Source organism: Drosophila montana, unplaced genomic scaffold (genome assembly GCF_035044405.1).
Source record: "Drosophila montana isolate Dmon_TW-CO22-7 unplaced genomic scaffold, ASM3504440v1 contig_402_1, whole genome shotgun sequence".
NCBI lineage: Eukaryota > Metazoa > Arthropoda > Insecta > Diptera > Drosophilidae > Drosophila > Drosophila montana.
In genome coordinates this window covers 3,077,095-3,092,721 of record NW_026998739.1, presented here as the reverse complement: position 1 = coordinate 3,092,721, position 15,627 = coordinate 3,077,095, and the positions used below count along the sequence as shown (strand labels likewise).

The window sequence follows — 15,627 nt, the reverse complement described above, 5'->3', positions numbered from 1 at the left end:
TGAATTATGGGTTCAAACCGAATTCAAGAAGTGCTCAGCATTTAAAGATATACAAATATATCTTGAACTGTGTATATATATACGTCTATATATACATATATGTAAATATACGTACATTTTACATATATATACCTATATATACATATATATATAATTTGTTTTTATGTATATAATATTTGTGTATTTTCTTGGGCTTGACTTTTAATTTAAAGTTCTACTAATATTTGACTTGTTGAATTCTAAATTGTTTAATTGTCATTTCTAGTGATTAACATAGACACCGAATAAAACAAGAGTACTTAGTTGTATGTGTGTGTATGTGTTTGATTATAAATCTTCTTATAGATGTTGTTTATACTTATAGAAAAATTGTAGTATTGCTTCTGCATAATGCGCTAGATCTCGACTTCATCTCAACTCTGTTCATAATTATCTTAACTGCTTCAAAAGGCCTACGGGCGGCATTTAGGGCGCTAGTTTTCGTATATACCAAAACTATCCTTACAAATTTCTTGTGCCTTTCCATTAAAAATCCCTGAAAATTGCTTTACTTAGCTGCTGTTTATGACTTCACTTTTATACCCTTGTAGAGGGTATTATAATTCTTTTTGTTTTTTTTTTTTGAAAAATTCTTAAACTTTATAATCTTTGATGACGTTTAATATGTATTGTATTTTTCACATTAAAGCAAAATTTGTTTCATCAACTTTTTCATCTTTTTCTTGTTATTAGATGTCTCTATTAATAATACATATATATATATGTATCTATATATGTATATTGTGCTCTAAAAGCAAATTCAAAACTGCGTTTGCTTAACTACGTTACATTATCTGTTTGTTAGACATTGATTTATCACACCAATTTATATATAATATATATTTATATATGCTGGCGGGTAGTTGCTTATATAGATACAAATTTAATATGTTCTATCAACTCTTTACACATCGTATCACCCTTGCGCTACAGTGAAGCCTGACTTAATGTCTACAAAAGAAAAAAACAAGAAACAAAAACTACCAAATGCAAAGGTAAACGCTACACAAAGTACAAAGTACTCTGATTACACACACATATTACATTATTTATATACTATATTTATATCTGTATTCTTATAGAACTTTCTATTTCTCTCTCTCTCTCTTTTTTTTTCAAAACGCATCCAATTTGCATTTAGCTGATCATCATCCAATAGGTATTACAACTAGTATCATAGCTTTTTTGTGAGTATTGCTTTAGTTTTTACAGGGTTTTCCATTTGTTAATCTATTTATTAGAATATATCTAAGAGTACAATGCTTTCACTTGATTGTAGCTGCAGTTGTCCGTGCAAAATAGAAAACCAGATATTATTTATATAAAAAAAAAACTGAAAATATAAAATGATAACATATACATAAGATTTCGAAAAAATATATACTAATATATGTTCAAAATAAGAAAAATAAAAACAAATTAAAATTGCATTTGTAGATCATAAGATTTGTTTGTATTAAGTGTGTTGACAAAATCTTAAATAGTAAATCAAAACTGAAATTAATCGATAGCCATCGAAATTGAAATCGAAATAAAAATTAATAAATTCTTTGCTATGTAATTATTTAAAGAACGCGAGAATTGAAAATCAATTTGCATTAATTACGGCCTGGCCGAAAGCGCATACAGTTTGGCATGTTCTCAAACAACTGATCGATATGTTATAGTGTATAAATATAGAACCAATCCATATATAACTGAGGACTAGAATGTTTTACATTTGAGACTGCTCAACTAGTTAATAATATGGCTCCATGTGCTGACTGAAAGAGTGAGTGGAAGAAACTTGCGATAAAAAACATGAAGAAGGAAATAAGACATAAACGGACAAACAGACAAATTATAATTACAATTATTAAAATTGTTAAGTAGATAAGGTTTAGATCATGCCATTCCGCCTGCGTTTTGATGCTAAGCAATTCAAAATCCAAAAAAAAGGAGATATATCTATATATATATATATATATTAAACAGAACGACAAATATGAGAGATCGTTTAAAAGTGGACCAAAATTGTGATAAGTCCTAAAATTGCAAGCTATGTTACATTATTATTATATTATTATATATTAGTATATACTCATATATATATACTTATATACTTAATTTGTTTTTATATATATATAAATATATATATAAATACGTATGCATATCGCATACGATTTGATTTGACTTGTTGATTGCCTACAAACTAATAATACCTTAGGTTTGCGCTAAGATTTCTACATTTCATATAGCTAACATCTAATTATATATATAAATATATATATATATGTATATATATTATATTAAATATGTTGTATATATAGTATATATGATATATGTTAGTTATGTATACAATTGTATAATATTGCAAATTTTCAATATTCAGTTTTATGACATTTTATGCGTGTGTATCGCGGGCTTTTAAGCCTTTTTACAATACAAATTGCTTGTCTTCAATTCTTTATAATATAGTATTACAATGTGAGTTGTCATTTGTTATTCTCATTTCTCTTAATGTTTGTTGTGGGGCGGGGCGATGTAGCTTTTTAGCAGAGTTGAGGCATTTTATGCTTTGCCCAAACAAACTTCTTCAATTTATAAGTTTCTCTCCTTCAATTGCTACAACTACAGTCTATCGAATTATATATAGGCGCTACATGATATATAAAACCCATAAGAAACTAAGTAATGAAATAAGTACCAAAATATATATACATAGATGTATAAATAATAGCTGATATAGCATTTGAAAATATATGGAAATCCTCTATTAGTTTTTAAACTATTTCAAAGTATGCAGAAATGTTTTTAACTTTTCTTTAAATTGTTTAAAGAAATTCTGACAATCGAAACAGTTAGTTACAACTTTTGCAGTGCATTCAATTTCTGCATTAGATAATTAACTAAGATCATTTTTTTTTTAAATAAAAGATTAATATAAAGAAAAAAATGGTGTACAATTTTAAGTTTTACCTCACGAAAAATAATCTTTCCAATTTTTTGTTATACACACTTCTTCCATATTTGTTTTTGGTATTTTTGAAAGGAATACCAAATGGTGCTTTAAGTTTGTTTTCTATAAATAATTTTCTTTTCTTTTGGTTACTTATTTCACGATTTTACATCTATTTTCTATGGGTCTTTTTCATGTTGTCTGCTCTACAGAGATTTTTCTATACATATAAATATTGTTTCTCATCTGTCTGTTTCAACAGTTTTGTTCGGTTTACGAGATATTTTAAATAAAATATATATGTGTTTTAATATATTCTAGAATTCGCATTGTCCTTTCACATTCAGAATAGCCCCTGGGCGCCGGCTAAGCGTCGTCGCCGAAATCACATGAATCATCATTTGAGCGTATTGTATATGTTATTCTCGCCGGCCAGCTCTACGGTGGTTATATGCTGAGCAGCCGCCGCATGCCGCTCTCCGAGCGGCTCCTCGCCGAGGTAGACCGTATGATAGCTGATGGCACTGGTGGCCGGCGTGCAATTAATCTCGACCCGGCTCACAGATTGCGGTCCGTTCGGCTGATATTTGAGCGAGGCGTAGTCACCATCATCTTCGTCCTCATCATCTACAACGACATCGTCATTGTCGAGTTGGGGCAGCTGGGTGAGCTGCGTGGCGCCCGAGAAGCTGTCACAGGTGTGCGAGGCGCAAATTTCCGCATAGATATTCTCCTTGGCGTAGTCCAAGGCGGCAGGCGTAATTGGTGCCGGTTCCCGGTGCTCGGCGCTGTCCAAACTAGACATGACTAGGGAGTCACGCACGCTGGAGTACGGCAAATCATCCTCCACCAGCGATGTGGGTGAGAGAAGAGCTGACGGAGACAGGGCGACCAGGCCGCCCAGCAAAGAGACGCCGCCAGCAGCGCGTCGTCCTGTGATAGGCCCGCCAAACTCCTTGCCTAGCTGGAGCTGCTGTTGCGCTCTGAACTGCGTCTGGATGCGTTTCTCGGGCTCAGTTTCGTGGAGCTGCATCTTTTGCGGCAGCGAAAAGTGACGCAACTGATGCAAACTACTCGAGGATTTGCTATACTGGCGTGTTTTCACATGGAACTCATTGTAGAGCTTCTCGGTGATGAAGGACTGCGGCGGCGGCGTTTGGTTCTCAACATCCTCCAGCTCGGTGCCGGCTTCGCTGATGGCATCCGTATGCGCAGTGAGCAAATCTGGTCGCTGCTGTGGTCGCTGTCCATTCAGAAGCTCAATGTCCTGCAGGGACATGGACTTTTGCAGCAATGTGTCCAGCGATTTGGGCATGGAACTGCGCTCCATGCTGTGACTCAGCGTGGTCGTCTCCGTTTCGCTGTGCAGCGATTGGGTATCCGTGGTAGCCGCTGCGGGCTCATTGTTGTCATTGCCGAAGCGCTCCTGTAGCAGCTTGGACATGTCCGTGTAGCGTTCCATGCTCATGCGCTTCGCCTGCACATCCAGCTGCAGTTCAGTTTGGGATTTATCCAGTTGCTGCTCCTGCTGTTGCTGCTGCTTGCGAAACCATTTCTTCTTGGTGGACTGAAAGACCTTCATGCGCTCCGTGATGCGATTGGGTGCGACCTGGTTGGAGGCTTCGCCTGTTGCTAGTGATGCCGCTGCCACTGCCGCTGCTGCAGCCTCTTTGGCCTCCAGCTGCTCCAAATCGGTCTTACTTAGAAATATGATCGAGTCCTCCTTCTCGTGCGCCGCCGTTGACGTTGCCGTCATGCTGCTCTTCTCGCGCCGCAGCAGCTTGGGCAGATGCAGCGGCTTCAGAATTTTGAGTCCTTCGCGCGTTTTGCTGCCTGATCGATCGCTGCGCTGCAAGAGCTCAATCTCCACAAGTTTGAGAAACTGATCGCAATTAAATTGACAAAACTTAAGCATGGTCTGCACCTGGGCATTGGCCAGCATTCGCTGTTCAGAATCAAAGCCCAGCAAACACTTGAGCAGCTGCATCTCGCGGCTGAGATAAAGCTTACGCAGCTGCAGCGGCTGCTGTTGCTGCTGCACCGGCGGCAGCGGCCCGTTACCATCCAGCTCCTCAATGGGACAGCCAATTATGACATCCTCCTTGCTCAACCGACTGATGCACAGCTGCTCGGGTATTTCGGCGCCGGCGGGACCTGAGATGTAGCGCAGCATTAGCGGTAGCTGTTTGGCCGCTGCCACCAAGGCGCCCAATCGATGCACACACTCCGGATTCAGTTTGCGTTGCGTGTCGCCCTGTTTCTGCAGCAGCTGCGGTATACCCGGCTCAATCTCGTAGAATTTGCCTTTGGTCGCCAGCGGCACGTACATGACTTGACGCTGCTCGTTCAATAGCTGCGCATAGCGTCCTTTCTCCTTGTCGCGCCCCATATAGCCTCCACTTGCCACCACATGCGACTTGCACGCACTGTTCGTGTGATTCGCCTGGCCATGCTCCTGCTTGCCATCCTCGAAGACGGCCAGCAGGCGAAACACCTGACCGCCGCGTGCCGTCGTCTTTATGTACTGCGGCCTCTGTTTGCTGCTGGGCAGGCAGCCCTCGTGGCTGGGACTACTGTTGGCTCCGGTGGGCGATGATTCGGTAAACGCCGGCATGTTATCCACCGAGGCAAACTTGTAGACACGCTCGCGAACCAGCTGCATTAGCGTTCCATACTGTGTGGCCGTTGGCAAACCCTTCTCGTTCAGCAGCGAAAAATACCCTGGAAAGTAGGGAAAACATTAACTCTAGTTGCAAAGTCAAGCACTTGCATAATATTTGACTCAACAAGGTGATCGACTAGGGAGTACCCAGTGCTTCTTCTAAATGCCACATGCGTTAGATCCACAGCATGTGAAATTTATTCTTAAATAAACTTTATATTTATTGTTCGATCGTTTTAAAATAATCAGAGCATAGAGATTGCTATCAAATATGTAAATATATCACAAATTAAGAGCATGATTCGTAAAGTCTCATACAATTTTAAGAGGGCTAGAAATATTCTGGATCTGTGTACACTCTCAACTATCTAATAAATTTTTTATAGATTTTGGGGACACAGATGCAGTTATCGATCATTTTAAATTGTTTGCAGTTGTATATATGAAAGTACTTATAGATTTTTTAATAATCGCGATGATATACATATGTCTAAGGAAATATTTCAATATTATTAAATTAATGTTTATATTCTTCAGTTTGAAAGGGATAGTACAGATTTAAAATTTTGGTGTCACTAACCGATTAGCTAAGCAGTTGCTCTTCCAGATGTTATTACACTGGGGAGTAGAGTATTACGCAATTGGAAGATTACGATTTTACTTTTTGCATTGGCGTCGGTTTTTCGCTGGCTGTGAAAAGTCACATGAAGCAATGAAACAATGGGTCGCAGTGGCAGTCGCAGTCGCTGCTTACATAATACCCCGATGAGCAATTGTTGTGATTTGATTCTACTGCAACTCCCGGCAGAGTATGTCACGCTGTCCGTCCGACTGTCAGACTGTCAGTCTGTCACGCATATTAGCTAAAGCGAAACGTAACGCAACTTAAATTCGAGTCGTATCTCTAGTTATTGCTTCTATTGTGGCCCACTATAATGCCTGAATAGCTCAGTAAATACCAAAATTAGCCAACTGTTTGCAGCCATGTCATGCATTAGTCATGAGAATGCAACAAGTTAAGCATTTAAATTACGTAAATACTTTTAAAAAAACTACGTAATTAGTTTACTAAACAGTTTATACACATTTTTCAGACAAGGTAGTAAAAAATTAATTTATTTAAAGAAAGAAAAACTGAAATAAATTGATTTAAATTTTTTTTTTTTTCAAGAATTAATAATAAATAAATTTCAAAAATTTGTTAAGTTTGTATCTGTGTGAAATATTTTGGAAAAATTATTTTATATTTGGCTTATAAAGGCTGCCAAATTTTACAGCCAATTTTGGTACACGAAACGGTTATATCAAATTGTCGTTTGACTCATCCAATATCTTTCTATATGGCAATATATAAATATGTATATATATAGTCTTGACAATAATTTTTTTATTTTATCTACTAAATGCATATGTTTGCATATTTTAACTCTGAAGATATTTCTGACTGGTTTTGACAGTAAAAATTCCAACACTTTCCCTGCTGCTCAGTTCTCTACTCTATTGAATACATTTAGTTCCATAAATTTGTCACACTGTCTGAATCAGCGCATGAATCATCACTACTATATAATCTAGTCATGAACGTAGCACACGAAATGAACTCCTTGAGTCACTCCCGAAGCATGGAAGATCTCTGAGAGTGCCCGCTCCTATCGTTCTGCCCCTGACTCACCTGGAAACTCCTGGGGTATGAGCACCGTTTTTTTGCGCTGCGATGCCTGCGATTTGGCATTGTGTCCATGATAGATGTGACGCTGTCGAACTAGCCTGTAGAGCAGGAAGAGCTCATCATGACCAGGCTGAACGCAGCTGCTGTTGTTGTGGTTGCCGCTGCCAGCGCTAGAGGACGAATTGGTGCCAGTGCCGGTGCCATTGCCTGGCTCATTCGCCAGCAGCTGCTGCTGCTTGGGGCCTGTCGAGGAGCTGCTCGAGGCGGCCGTGGAGGAGCCGTGTGATGAGCTCGACTGCAGCGTCTCATTGGAGCTCTTGCTGCTGTACAAAATGCGCACAACGCGCGGCAGCGAATGCCGCTCGAGGAAAACATCAGCGGGCAGTGGTTCCTGCTAAAAATACATTTATTTAATCAAAAAGCTTTGGGTCCATTTGAATGCTCTGCTCACCTCGCTGCTGCTGCTGCACTTGGAGTTCTTGCTGTCGCCCGTAGAGTAATCGCCGCTGCCATTGAGGCCGCCGCAGAAGCCGCTGTAGCCCGCATTATTGCTGCCTGTGTAGCCAGCGTTGTTGGTGTTGTTGTTGTTGCCGTTGCTGCTGGCGCAGCCGCCAGCCAGCCCGTAGCTACAGTTGGCGCTGTTGCGCTGCCGTCGCGCCAGCCGCTGCTTCAGCTCAATCTCATTGCGTCGCGCCAGACGCGCATTCTCGAAGTCCGCCACGGAGAACATGTTCGAGCTGGTATCGTGGGAGTTGAAGCGACGCAGCTTCGGTTTGCGCGCCTCAGCTGCGGCAGCGGCAGCAGCAGCGGCTACTGCCATGTGGCCGTGATGTGCGCCAGGTGGGGCACCTGCAATCAAAACAACAACAAAAATTATATAAAATAAACAGAAAAGAACTATTTTCTCTAAGTTGCCAGAGATTAAATACCCTCGCAGACCTTTAGCACTCAATACTTAAATGTGTATGACTTTTCGATAGGCAGATATTGTGTAATACATATATTAATAAGATTTCTAGCATAGAAAGTTCGTTTATTGAGACCACAACAGAAATATAAAATAGTAGTCCGATCTACGAACTAAGAAACGCAGAGTGCATGGAAATTGACAGACAGGTGCAATGTTCGTGCGGACCGATAATATAAATGTGTATGTACATTTTTTATATGCGCCTCATTGTCGATTACACATTTTGTAACTAATTTAGAATACCCTCGGCAAGGGTATTAAGCACAGGTAGGCAACCACACAGCGAGTGCAATAGTGAGCTAATAGTCTATATATATATATGTATGTATGCATGGTGTACATATGTATATATCTTATTGTCGTCGCTCTGCATTGGGGAAAATCCCACACAACAAACTTACACTCACACTCACACACACATACACAGACACACACTGCAAATGCACGGTAAACGCGAAACAGTTGAAATTTCAAACTGTTGCCAAGCGCTGAAAAGTTTTTAGCCCAAGCGTTTGCACAGTGGTCAAAGGGATTGCTATATGCCAGCAAAATTTTGACATGTGTTAATTGAATGTCAAGCTAAATCTCATTGTGCCTGTGTTTGGCTATTTTGAGCTATTCGCAATAGTATTTAACAAGTATTCTCTTTTAAACCAATTGACAGTACGGCGACAACGTCAAACGAATTCGGACAGTTGAGACAGATGAGGATTTATTTAAATAAATAAAAAGTCTGGAATAATTCTAGTTTTAATTTGAGTTCTTATAATATCTACTTATGCTTTGATGATTGTTATTCGTAAAATGACTTTTTTTAATTAATGTAATGTATTGTTTTTCAATAATATACTTATCTAATAAAAATCTGTGTAAGTAAGAAAAGAACATCAAAGCGTAGCTCAAATTCATATTTACTAAATAAAGCAAGCTATTTATAATCAAAAAAATCTGCAAAAATTATTCAACTATTTCAACAATCTTATTTTATCACAAGCTTGTCCTGAATATTCGCCAGGATGTGAAAATATGTGTAAGCAATGCAATTTTACTGCAAATTTAACGACCTTTTCTGCCGTTTTGGCTACCTAATTCAAGGCATAATTTAAATTCGTCATATTTGAATTTTTATTGCAAATGGCATAGCATTTATAAACAAAAGAGACTCCATTCAAAGCTGTCATGATGTGAATGAACTTTCTACAAAACCTGATACGCGTGAGCGACGTACGTAATATGCTAATACATTTCTTAATAGCAAAAATATTGCATATTAGTTTTTTGATTTCGATTTTTTGAGTGGAGCATTCACCCAAAAAATTGAGAGTGCAAAAAAGGTGCCTAGATTAAATTGACAGTTATGGAAAACTTCCACTTCTGGATGGAAAATATTTTCGATTTTCACCTTTTTAATTATTTCCCCACCTATGACCAAAATAACAGAATGTTAGCGAACACGTTTTCGATCTTCTTCTGTTTAGCTTTAAATCCTTTTTTAAAGATTTATGTTAAATTTAAGAAGTGCTTAAATGATTGTGAAAAATGCATCCTGTGGGTAAAAAGGGGGGATGAATACTATGACCAGGCCAAAGCCGGGAGACACCTTATCAGGTGATACTTTTTTTTTTTTGTATATTATAGGAATTTGTACTTAACTAGAATAGTCAATTTACGTGTAGTTTATTATCCAAAAGCGACAGCAATTATCTATCTAATCACTTAAATTTTTTAATTTAGTGTACACATTCATACATATTCATACAAACATACATATGTATGATTTCATTATCCAAAAAAACCTGCAACTCAATAAAAGTTAAATATCTTGATTTTGATTGCTTTTTGTTCGATTGCAGTCCATTGTCTGATGGCGATTCGCAGTTGTTGCTGTTGCTTTATAGGTCGGTGGAGCTATTACTCACTTTAATTGCGCACATTTAGCTTAATTTTTTTTGTATTCTTAATAAATACATACAAATCACATACTCACACACACATGCAGCTGATTGTATAGTGCAGGCAACGTAAAATCACAGCGAAATTATTGTACAATATAACAGTGAAAGAGGAAGAAGCAGAAGCATAAAAAATACTAAACGTTTTGCAATTGTACTTATCGTTTGTGAAATATCAATTGCAACAACAGCAACAAAAAACAACAACTTCAGCAACAACTGTGCCAAGTGCTCGTCAGGCGAGTGGGCGAGAGGCGTTGGACGCAGCGCGCGCTGCGTTGTCGTCACGTTTTGTGAAATTACGCGAAGCGACCGACGCGCGCGCAATTCAAGCAGTAACGAAAGGGGGCAGACGACTACAAATGCAAGCAGCAGCTAAAGCAACAACAGTGAGCAGCAAGGCGTAATCAAACAAATCTACGAAACGTAAACTCTCTTGCGATTGCTCTCATTCACGCGCTCACTCTCTCTCTCTCACGTATGTACATCTCTCTTGCACTTTTGTTGGTAGCGCGTGCCTTGCCTTGCATTCGTTCCAATCGTATGCGCATACATACACACACAGCGTTATGTGCACGCCTGTGTGCGTGTAAATCTTTTGAATGCCCACACCGAAAAAAAACCTCCCCTGTTGCTTCACTTACCGTTACAAGCGGCAGCAGCGCTGTTGCCGGGCGCGCCATGCACTGCAGCTGCCACACCTCCGACTACAGCTGCGCCCACCACTGCGGCTCCACTTCCAACTCCTGCCGTGGGTGGCGCTGCGCCCGCTGCTGCAGCAGCTGCCATGTGCGGACTGCTCTTCACCAGCCAATTGGCTAGATGACGTTGACGCTCTAACTCGATGTTGGTGCGTTGCATTTTTGCTTCTTTTGTTTCGATGCGTTTTATTATTTTTCTCGCGTTTACGTCGACTGCGCCGACAGCAGCGACGGGTTGCCGTCGGTTATTAACTACCGTGCGCTCTAAGCGTCTCGCGTTGTCAACTGTCGAAAGCTTACTAATGCTGAGCGTAACGTAGCCAAAGTGCAGATCGCCCACCACGCTCCCAGACGCTCTGTCGTCGTTGTCGTTGTCGTTGCTGCTGCTGTAACGAGGCATTGAGAGCAAAAATTGAGAGAATAGTTTACATAAGTGAGCGTGCAAATAAATAACAAAAACAACATGGTCGAAATGTGCAAAACGAAAAGCGAAAAGCGAATAAAAAAGCTGTTGATGTGAAATGAAAGAGCGAGCAGGCAAGCGAAAGAGTTGTGTTTGTTTGCGAATATATATGTGTGTGTGTGTACGTGTGCTGTGCATAAATTAAAATTGGCCTGCGTAACTCTGGCAACGATGACGACGTTATCACCCAGCTGCGATTCAAATTCTCTCTTCTCTCGGCTCCTGCGTCGTTGCTTTGTCGCTGCCTTGTTCAATGTCGCCCCGCACCTTAATTGTTATCGCTTCGCGCGCGTCCCCCGCTTCTCCTCCACCTCCACCGCCCGCAAGCAGACCGCTCGGGCGAGCCAGAACGTCTGGCAGCACAACGACCGCTGCGCGTCATCTTCAAACGAAAATGCGACAATGTGTACGGAGGGGTCGGTGTTGTGGGCGTGACTGTGTCAGGCTTGACGTTCGGCCTTATATCACACAAAGATACATATGTACAAACTAATATGTATGTATATACATTGATACATATGTACATAGTATGTATTGCTATTGCTTTGGCTTTTGTTGTTATGTTCTTTCTTAGAAAGGGTCTCATAATTTTGTCATAATTTTGGCAAGGCGCGCGCAACGGCAAAGAGCCAAAATACATTGATACTTCTGTATGTATGTATGCATGTATAGTTAAATTATGTATGTACATACAATGTATGTCATACATACTTGTTTGTATTTGTTCCGCATGACGTGCTGAATTAAGCGATCTGCCGACAATTTTGCCCATACGTCGCATTGAGCGTCTGTTGCTAAGCCAACTTTTTTATTAGAGCAATTAAATGGGATTGTATCACAAAAAGTACTATGAACATACATATGTACATATGTATTTACGTACATACATATAATGTAGAGTCCCAAAGTAAGCGAATAATTGAACATTTTTCGCAAATGTTGCTGTCGAAATTTTTTGGTAGTGAAAAACAAGGTCTAGCAAAATGCCGAAAATAATCTACAAATTACCGAAATATATTTAAATTATGTACTTTCTATTTTGTTGACATGAATTGTACATACATACATATGTATATGTACAAACATACATACATAGCAAACAGCTGTTTAACATCATTTCTGTGTATTTTGTATGCCATTTTGCTGACATCTATTCAAAGTAATACGACGACTATTACTGTCTCGCTCACACATATGTACATGGGAAGTAAAGCTTTTTAAGGGGTATTTTTCCATAATGAATGCATTTACAATGTTGTGTGCTAGAGTTGAAAGCAATAAAAAAAACATCTGTTCTTTTACAACTTCATAAAGAGTTATTGTTAAATTTAATTGTCACACTGTCTGTTGTTTTGTTTAATATGAATTTAAGGGAACAACTGTTTTTTACAGTCGAGCAACACGATATTACAACAATTGTTTTATACCCATTGAAATCACATTTATGACATTTTCTGTTTATAAGGTAATTACCGAAATCTGGTTATAGATTTATTTGTTTTTAAAGATAAGGTGTTAACAAGTTTTTTTTAATATAATTTCCCATATGAATCATATTTGGACTGTACCATACGAGCAGAGCCTTGAGAAAGCGTATACAAAGTTCGAGGTGTATAGAACATAACGACGTGTGTATGTGCATAAAATTGAAGGTTGCTTTTTGATTCCGCAAATCAATTCGAACTAGAAACGAATGTGTTATATTTTTGTGTACACCCTTTAAAAATATATGATAGACATAAATAATAAATTGTAAGACATATAAGATGTTAGTTAAAATCTAATGTGCATTTAATTATGCCTTTGCGTTATATTTCGTATTTTATTTTATTATTTTTATTATTTCATTGCTTTTATTAAGAGTATTTGAAGTTTGCCTTGTCAAAATAAACTTTTTTCTTTTTTTTTTGTATTATGCTTTGAACACGCACGCAAATTTGCAATTAATTTGAACACATATTAAAACGATGTTTGGCTATAGAACACCGTGTTTTTAATGGCACTAAAGCACACACATGCAAAAGTATATGTACATACATGTATTGATAGATGTGCATGTTTGCCCGAAAAGTACAGCAAATACTGTTTGCCCTCTCTTTTCCGCACTCTCTCTCTCTATTTACGTGTGCGTTGCATTTACATACGTAGCGTCAGCAGCTGCCTGCATTATAGCACGTAAGCTCTTTTTCTGGGTAACGGGATCAAACTGAAAACTGCGCAAATTTCAATTGTGGAAAAGAGCGAGAGAGTTCATTGAGTGCAAAATACATACATATGTAAGTAAGTATATGTATGTGTGCATATGTATGCGTGTATATTTCTGCTTAAAATAAAGAGAACTTAAATTTCAGGCAGCGCATTTAAACTTCGGTTTGTTTTGTTCGCCTCCCACCTTCCATTCTCGTGTGTATTCTTTGTCAACTGCTTCGGTTTAAAGTTAATGAGCATCGGCAATTCGCCGACCGCCTCAGGTGTTTCCCCTGACGCATAGAAGCGCGGCTTGCCGGGGGCGCTCGCTGGGTTTGCTGTTCTATTGCCATTGTCTCGTCTTTTGTGTTTTCTAGTTTTGTTAATCTCATTTCCATGCGTTGCGGTTTCTGTTAGCTCCGTCGGGGCCCTGTCAGCTGTCGCTGCTCTTTTTGATGAATCACAGGCCTGGCCAAACACAGCTAAAAATACTTGCGTACACACAGAAAATGCAAAATTCATGGCCGCCGGTCCGTGGAATGCGGTGAAGGCGGCTTCAACATCTACGACAAACTGGCAAATGAGCCAAACATTTGGTGACGCTTACGCGGAGTGGCGAGGGGAGTGGATTGTGTCTAACGAGAGGTTCAAGCGCCGCTTGGGTTACGCAAATATTTGAAATCTGTTGCCAGGCGACGTTCCGTTGCGGTCTGTGACTCAGAAAACCGTCGCAGATCCACAGCTAGCGGTCAGCCAAGCGGCGTCAGGTGGCCAGGCGACATGCACAGGCACACACATGCGAAACATATTGTATGTACATACATACATACATACATACATATGGATATGGATATGTCGTTTTGGCTATTTGGCCAATTGCCTGCACACTGTACACTAAGCTCAGATCAAGCCCTTAGGCAAGTGATGTACCATGGGCAGAATTGCATTGTAAACAGACAAATTAGAAATACATATCGTAGTTTTTTTTTTTTTTAAATTATAATATTTTAAGAATTTTTGTACTTTCATTTTTATTATTATTATTTATTTAATCTGGTGATACAATAATTTAATTTTGATTTCGACACATTTTTTATATTTTTTTTGTACATTTTTTATGTTTTAATTATCATTATAATGATTAATATTTCTATTTGCTTTTTTTTTATTTTACAAATTTTTACTATTATGAATATTTTTTTATTATTTCCATTATTATTGCTTTTAGTTATATTTTTATCTTTTGGTATTTATTTGCTTTTATTATTTTTTAAATGTATACGATAATTAATAATAGTTGTTACTGTTGATATTACCATTTATATTCTGTTACAAATATTATTAAAATAATTTGTATTTTCATTATTTCCATTATACATATACATATATATTATTATATATTATATTATCCACATACAGACAGATTATACTTTGAATCATCTTCTTGATTCAAAATCATTTAAATGTTAGCTCTATAAATAGAGCTTTTAAAACATATTATCAATAGTTTTTATAGTGTAATCAATAACATTCAGAGATATTAGTTTGGCATTATCTTCAAATCAGATAGTTAATTAACAATAAAAACAAAATTAATTTGAATATATGAATATAAATGGTATCAATAAAATCGTTTATCGTTATTGCTAAAAAGAAAAAAATAACAGGTTTTTGTACAAAAGTCCGACAACAAATCGAAGGGAGTTCATAAACTTAGCGTAACGTAACAATAATAATAATTTGTTTGACGCAGAACTCTAATTTAGAATTTACTTATCGGCAATTTAAAAAAGAATATAAATCTTAAGTTTTCATTTCCTTTTTCCTATTTTCCCTTATTTTAAATCGTTTTTTTCTGATAAATTAACTATTAGCCAGTCTCTTGCATTGATAGAGTTAAAGTTGAATCAAATTCGAATATGGGCTTCTGATATTTGAAATAAATAGTGAAATATTTGTACATTTGTTAAATAGTTTTCGATATAAGCTAACTGTCAGCCAATTTAATTGAAGCCAAAGCGAACCACAACGAATGCGAATGCCTAG

General features: G+C 38.1%; 2 protein-coding genes across 4 annotated transcripts in view; one reads left to right on the top strand and one right to left on the bottom strand.

Moving 5' to 3' along the window:
• Positions 1 to 15,627, top strand: part of RpS21 (ribosomal protein S21) — a 75,824-nt gene that overhangs the window by 3,283 nt on the left and 56,914 nt on the right. The window lies entirely within an intron of this gene.
• Positions 1,465 to 15,627, bottom strand: part of B4 — a 58,749-nt gene continuing 44,586 nt past the window's right edge. The window contains exons 4-7 of one of the 3 annotated variants that reach the window (XM_064697312.1): positions 10,875 to 11,317; positions 7,760 to 8,157; positions 7,312 to 7,702; positions 1,465 to 5,698 (exon numbers count right to left, since the gene is read on the bottom strand). In XM_064697312.1, coding sequence (XP_064553382.1) covers positions 3,375 to 5,698; positions 7,312 to 7,702; positions 7,760 to 8,157; positions 10,875 to 11,091 — 3,330 coding nt within the window. In that variant the 5' untranslated portion in view covers positions 11,092 to 11,317 and the 3' untranslated portion in view covers positions 1,465 to 3,374. The remainder of the gene's footprint in view (positions 5,699 to 7,311; positions 7,703 to 7,759; positions 8,158 to 10,874; positions 11,318 to 15,627) is intronic. The other 2 variants (XM_064697314.1, XM_064697313.1) reach the window with 2 other exon arrangements.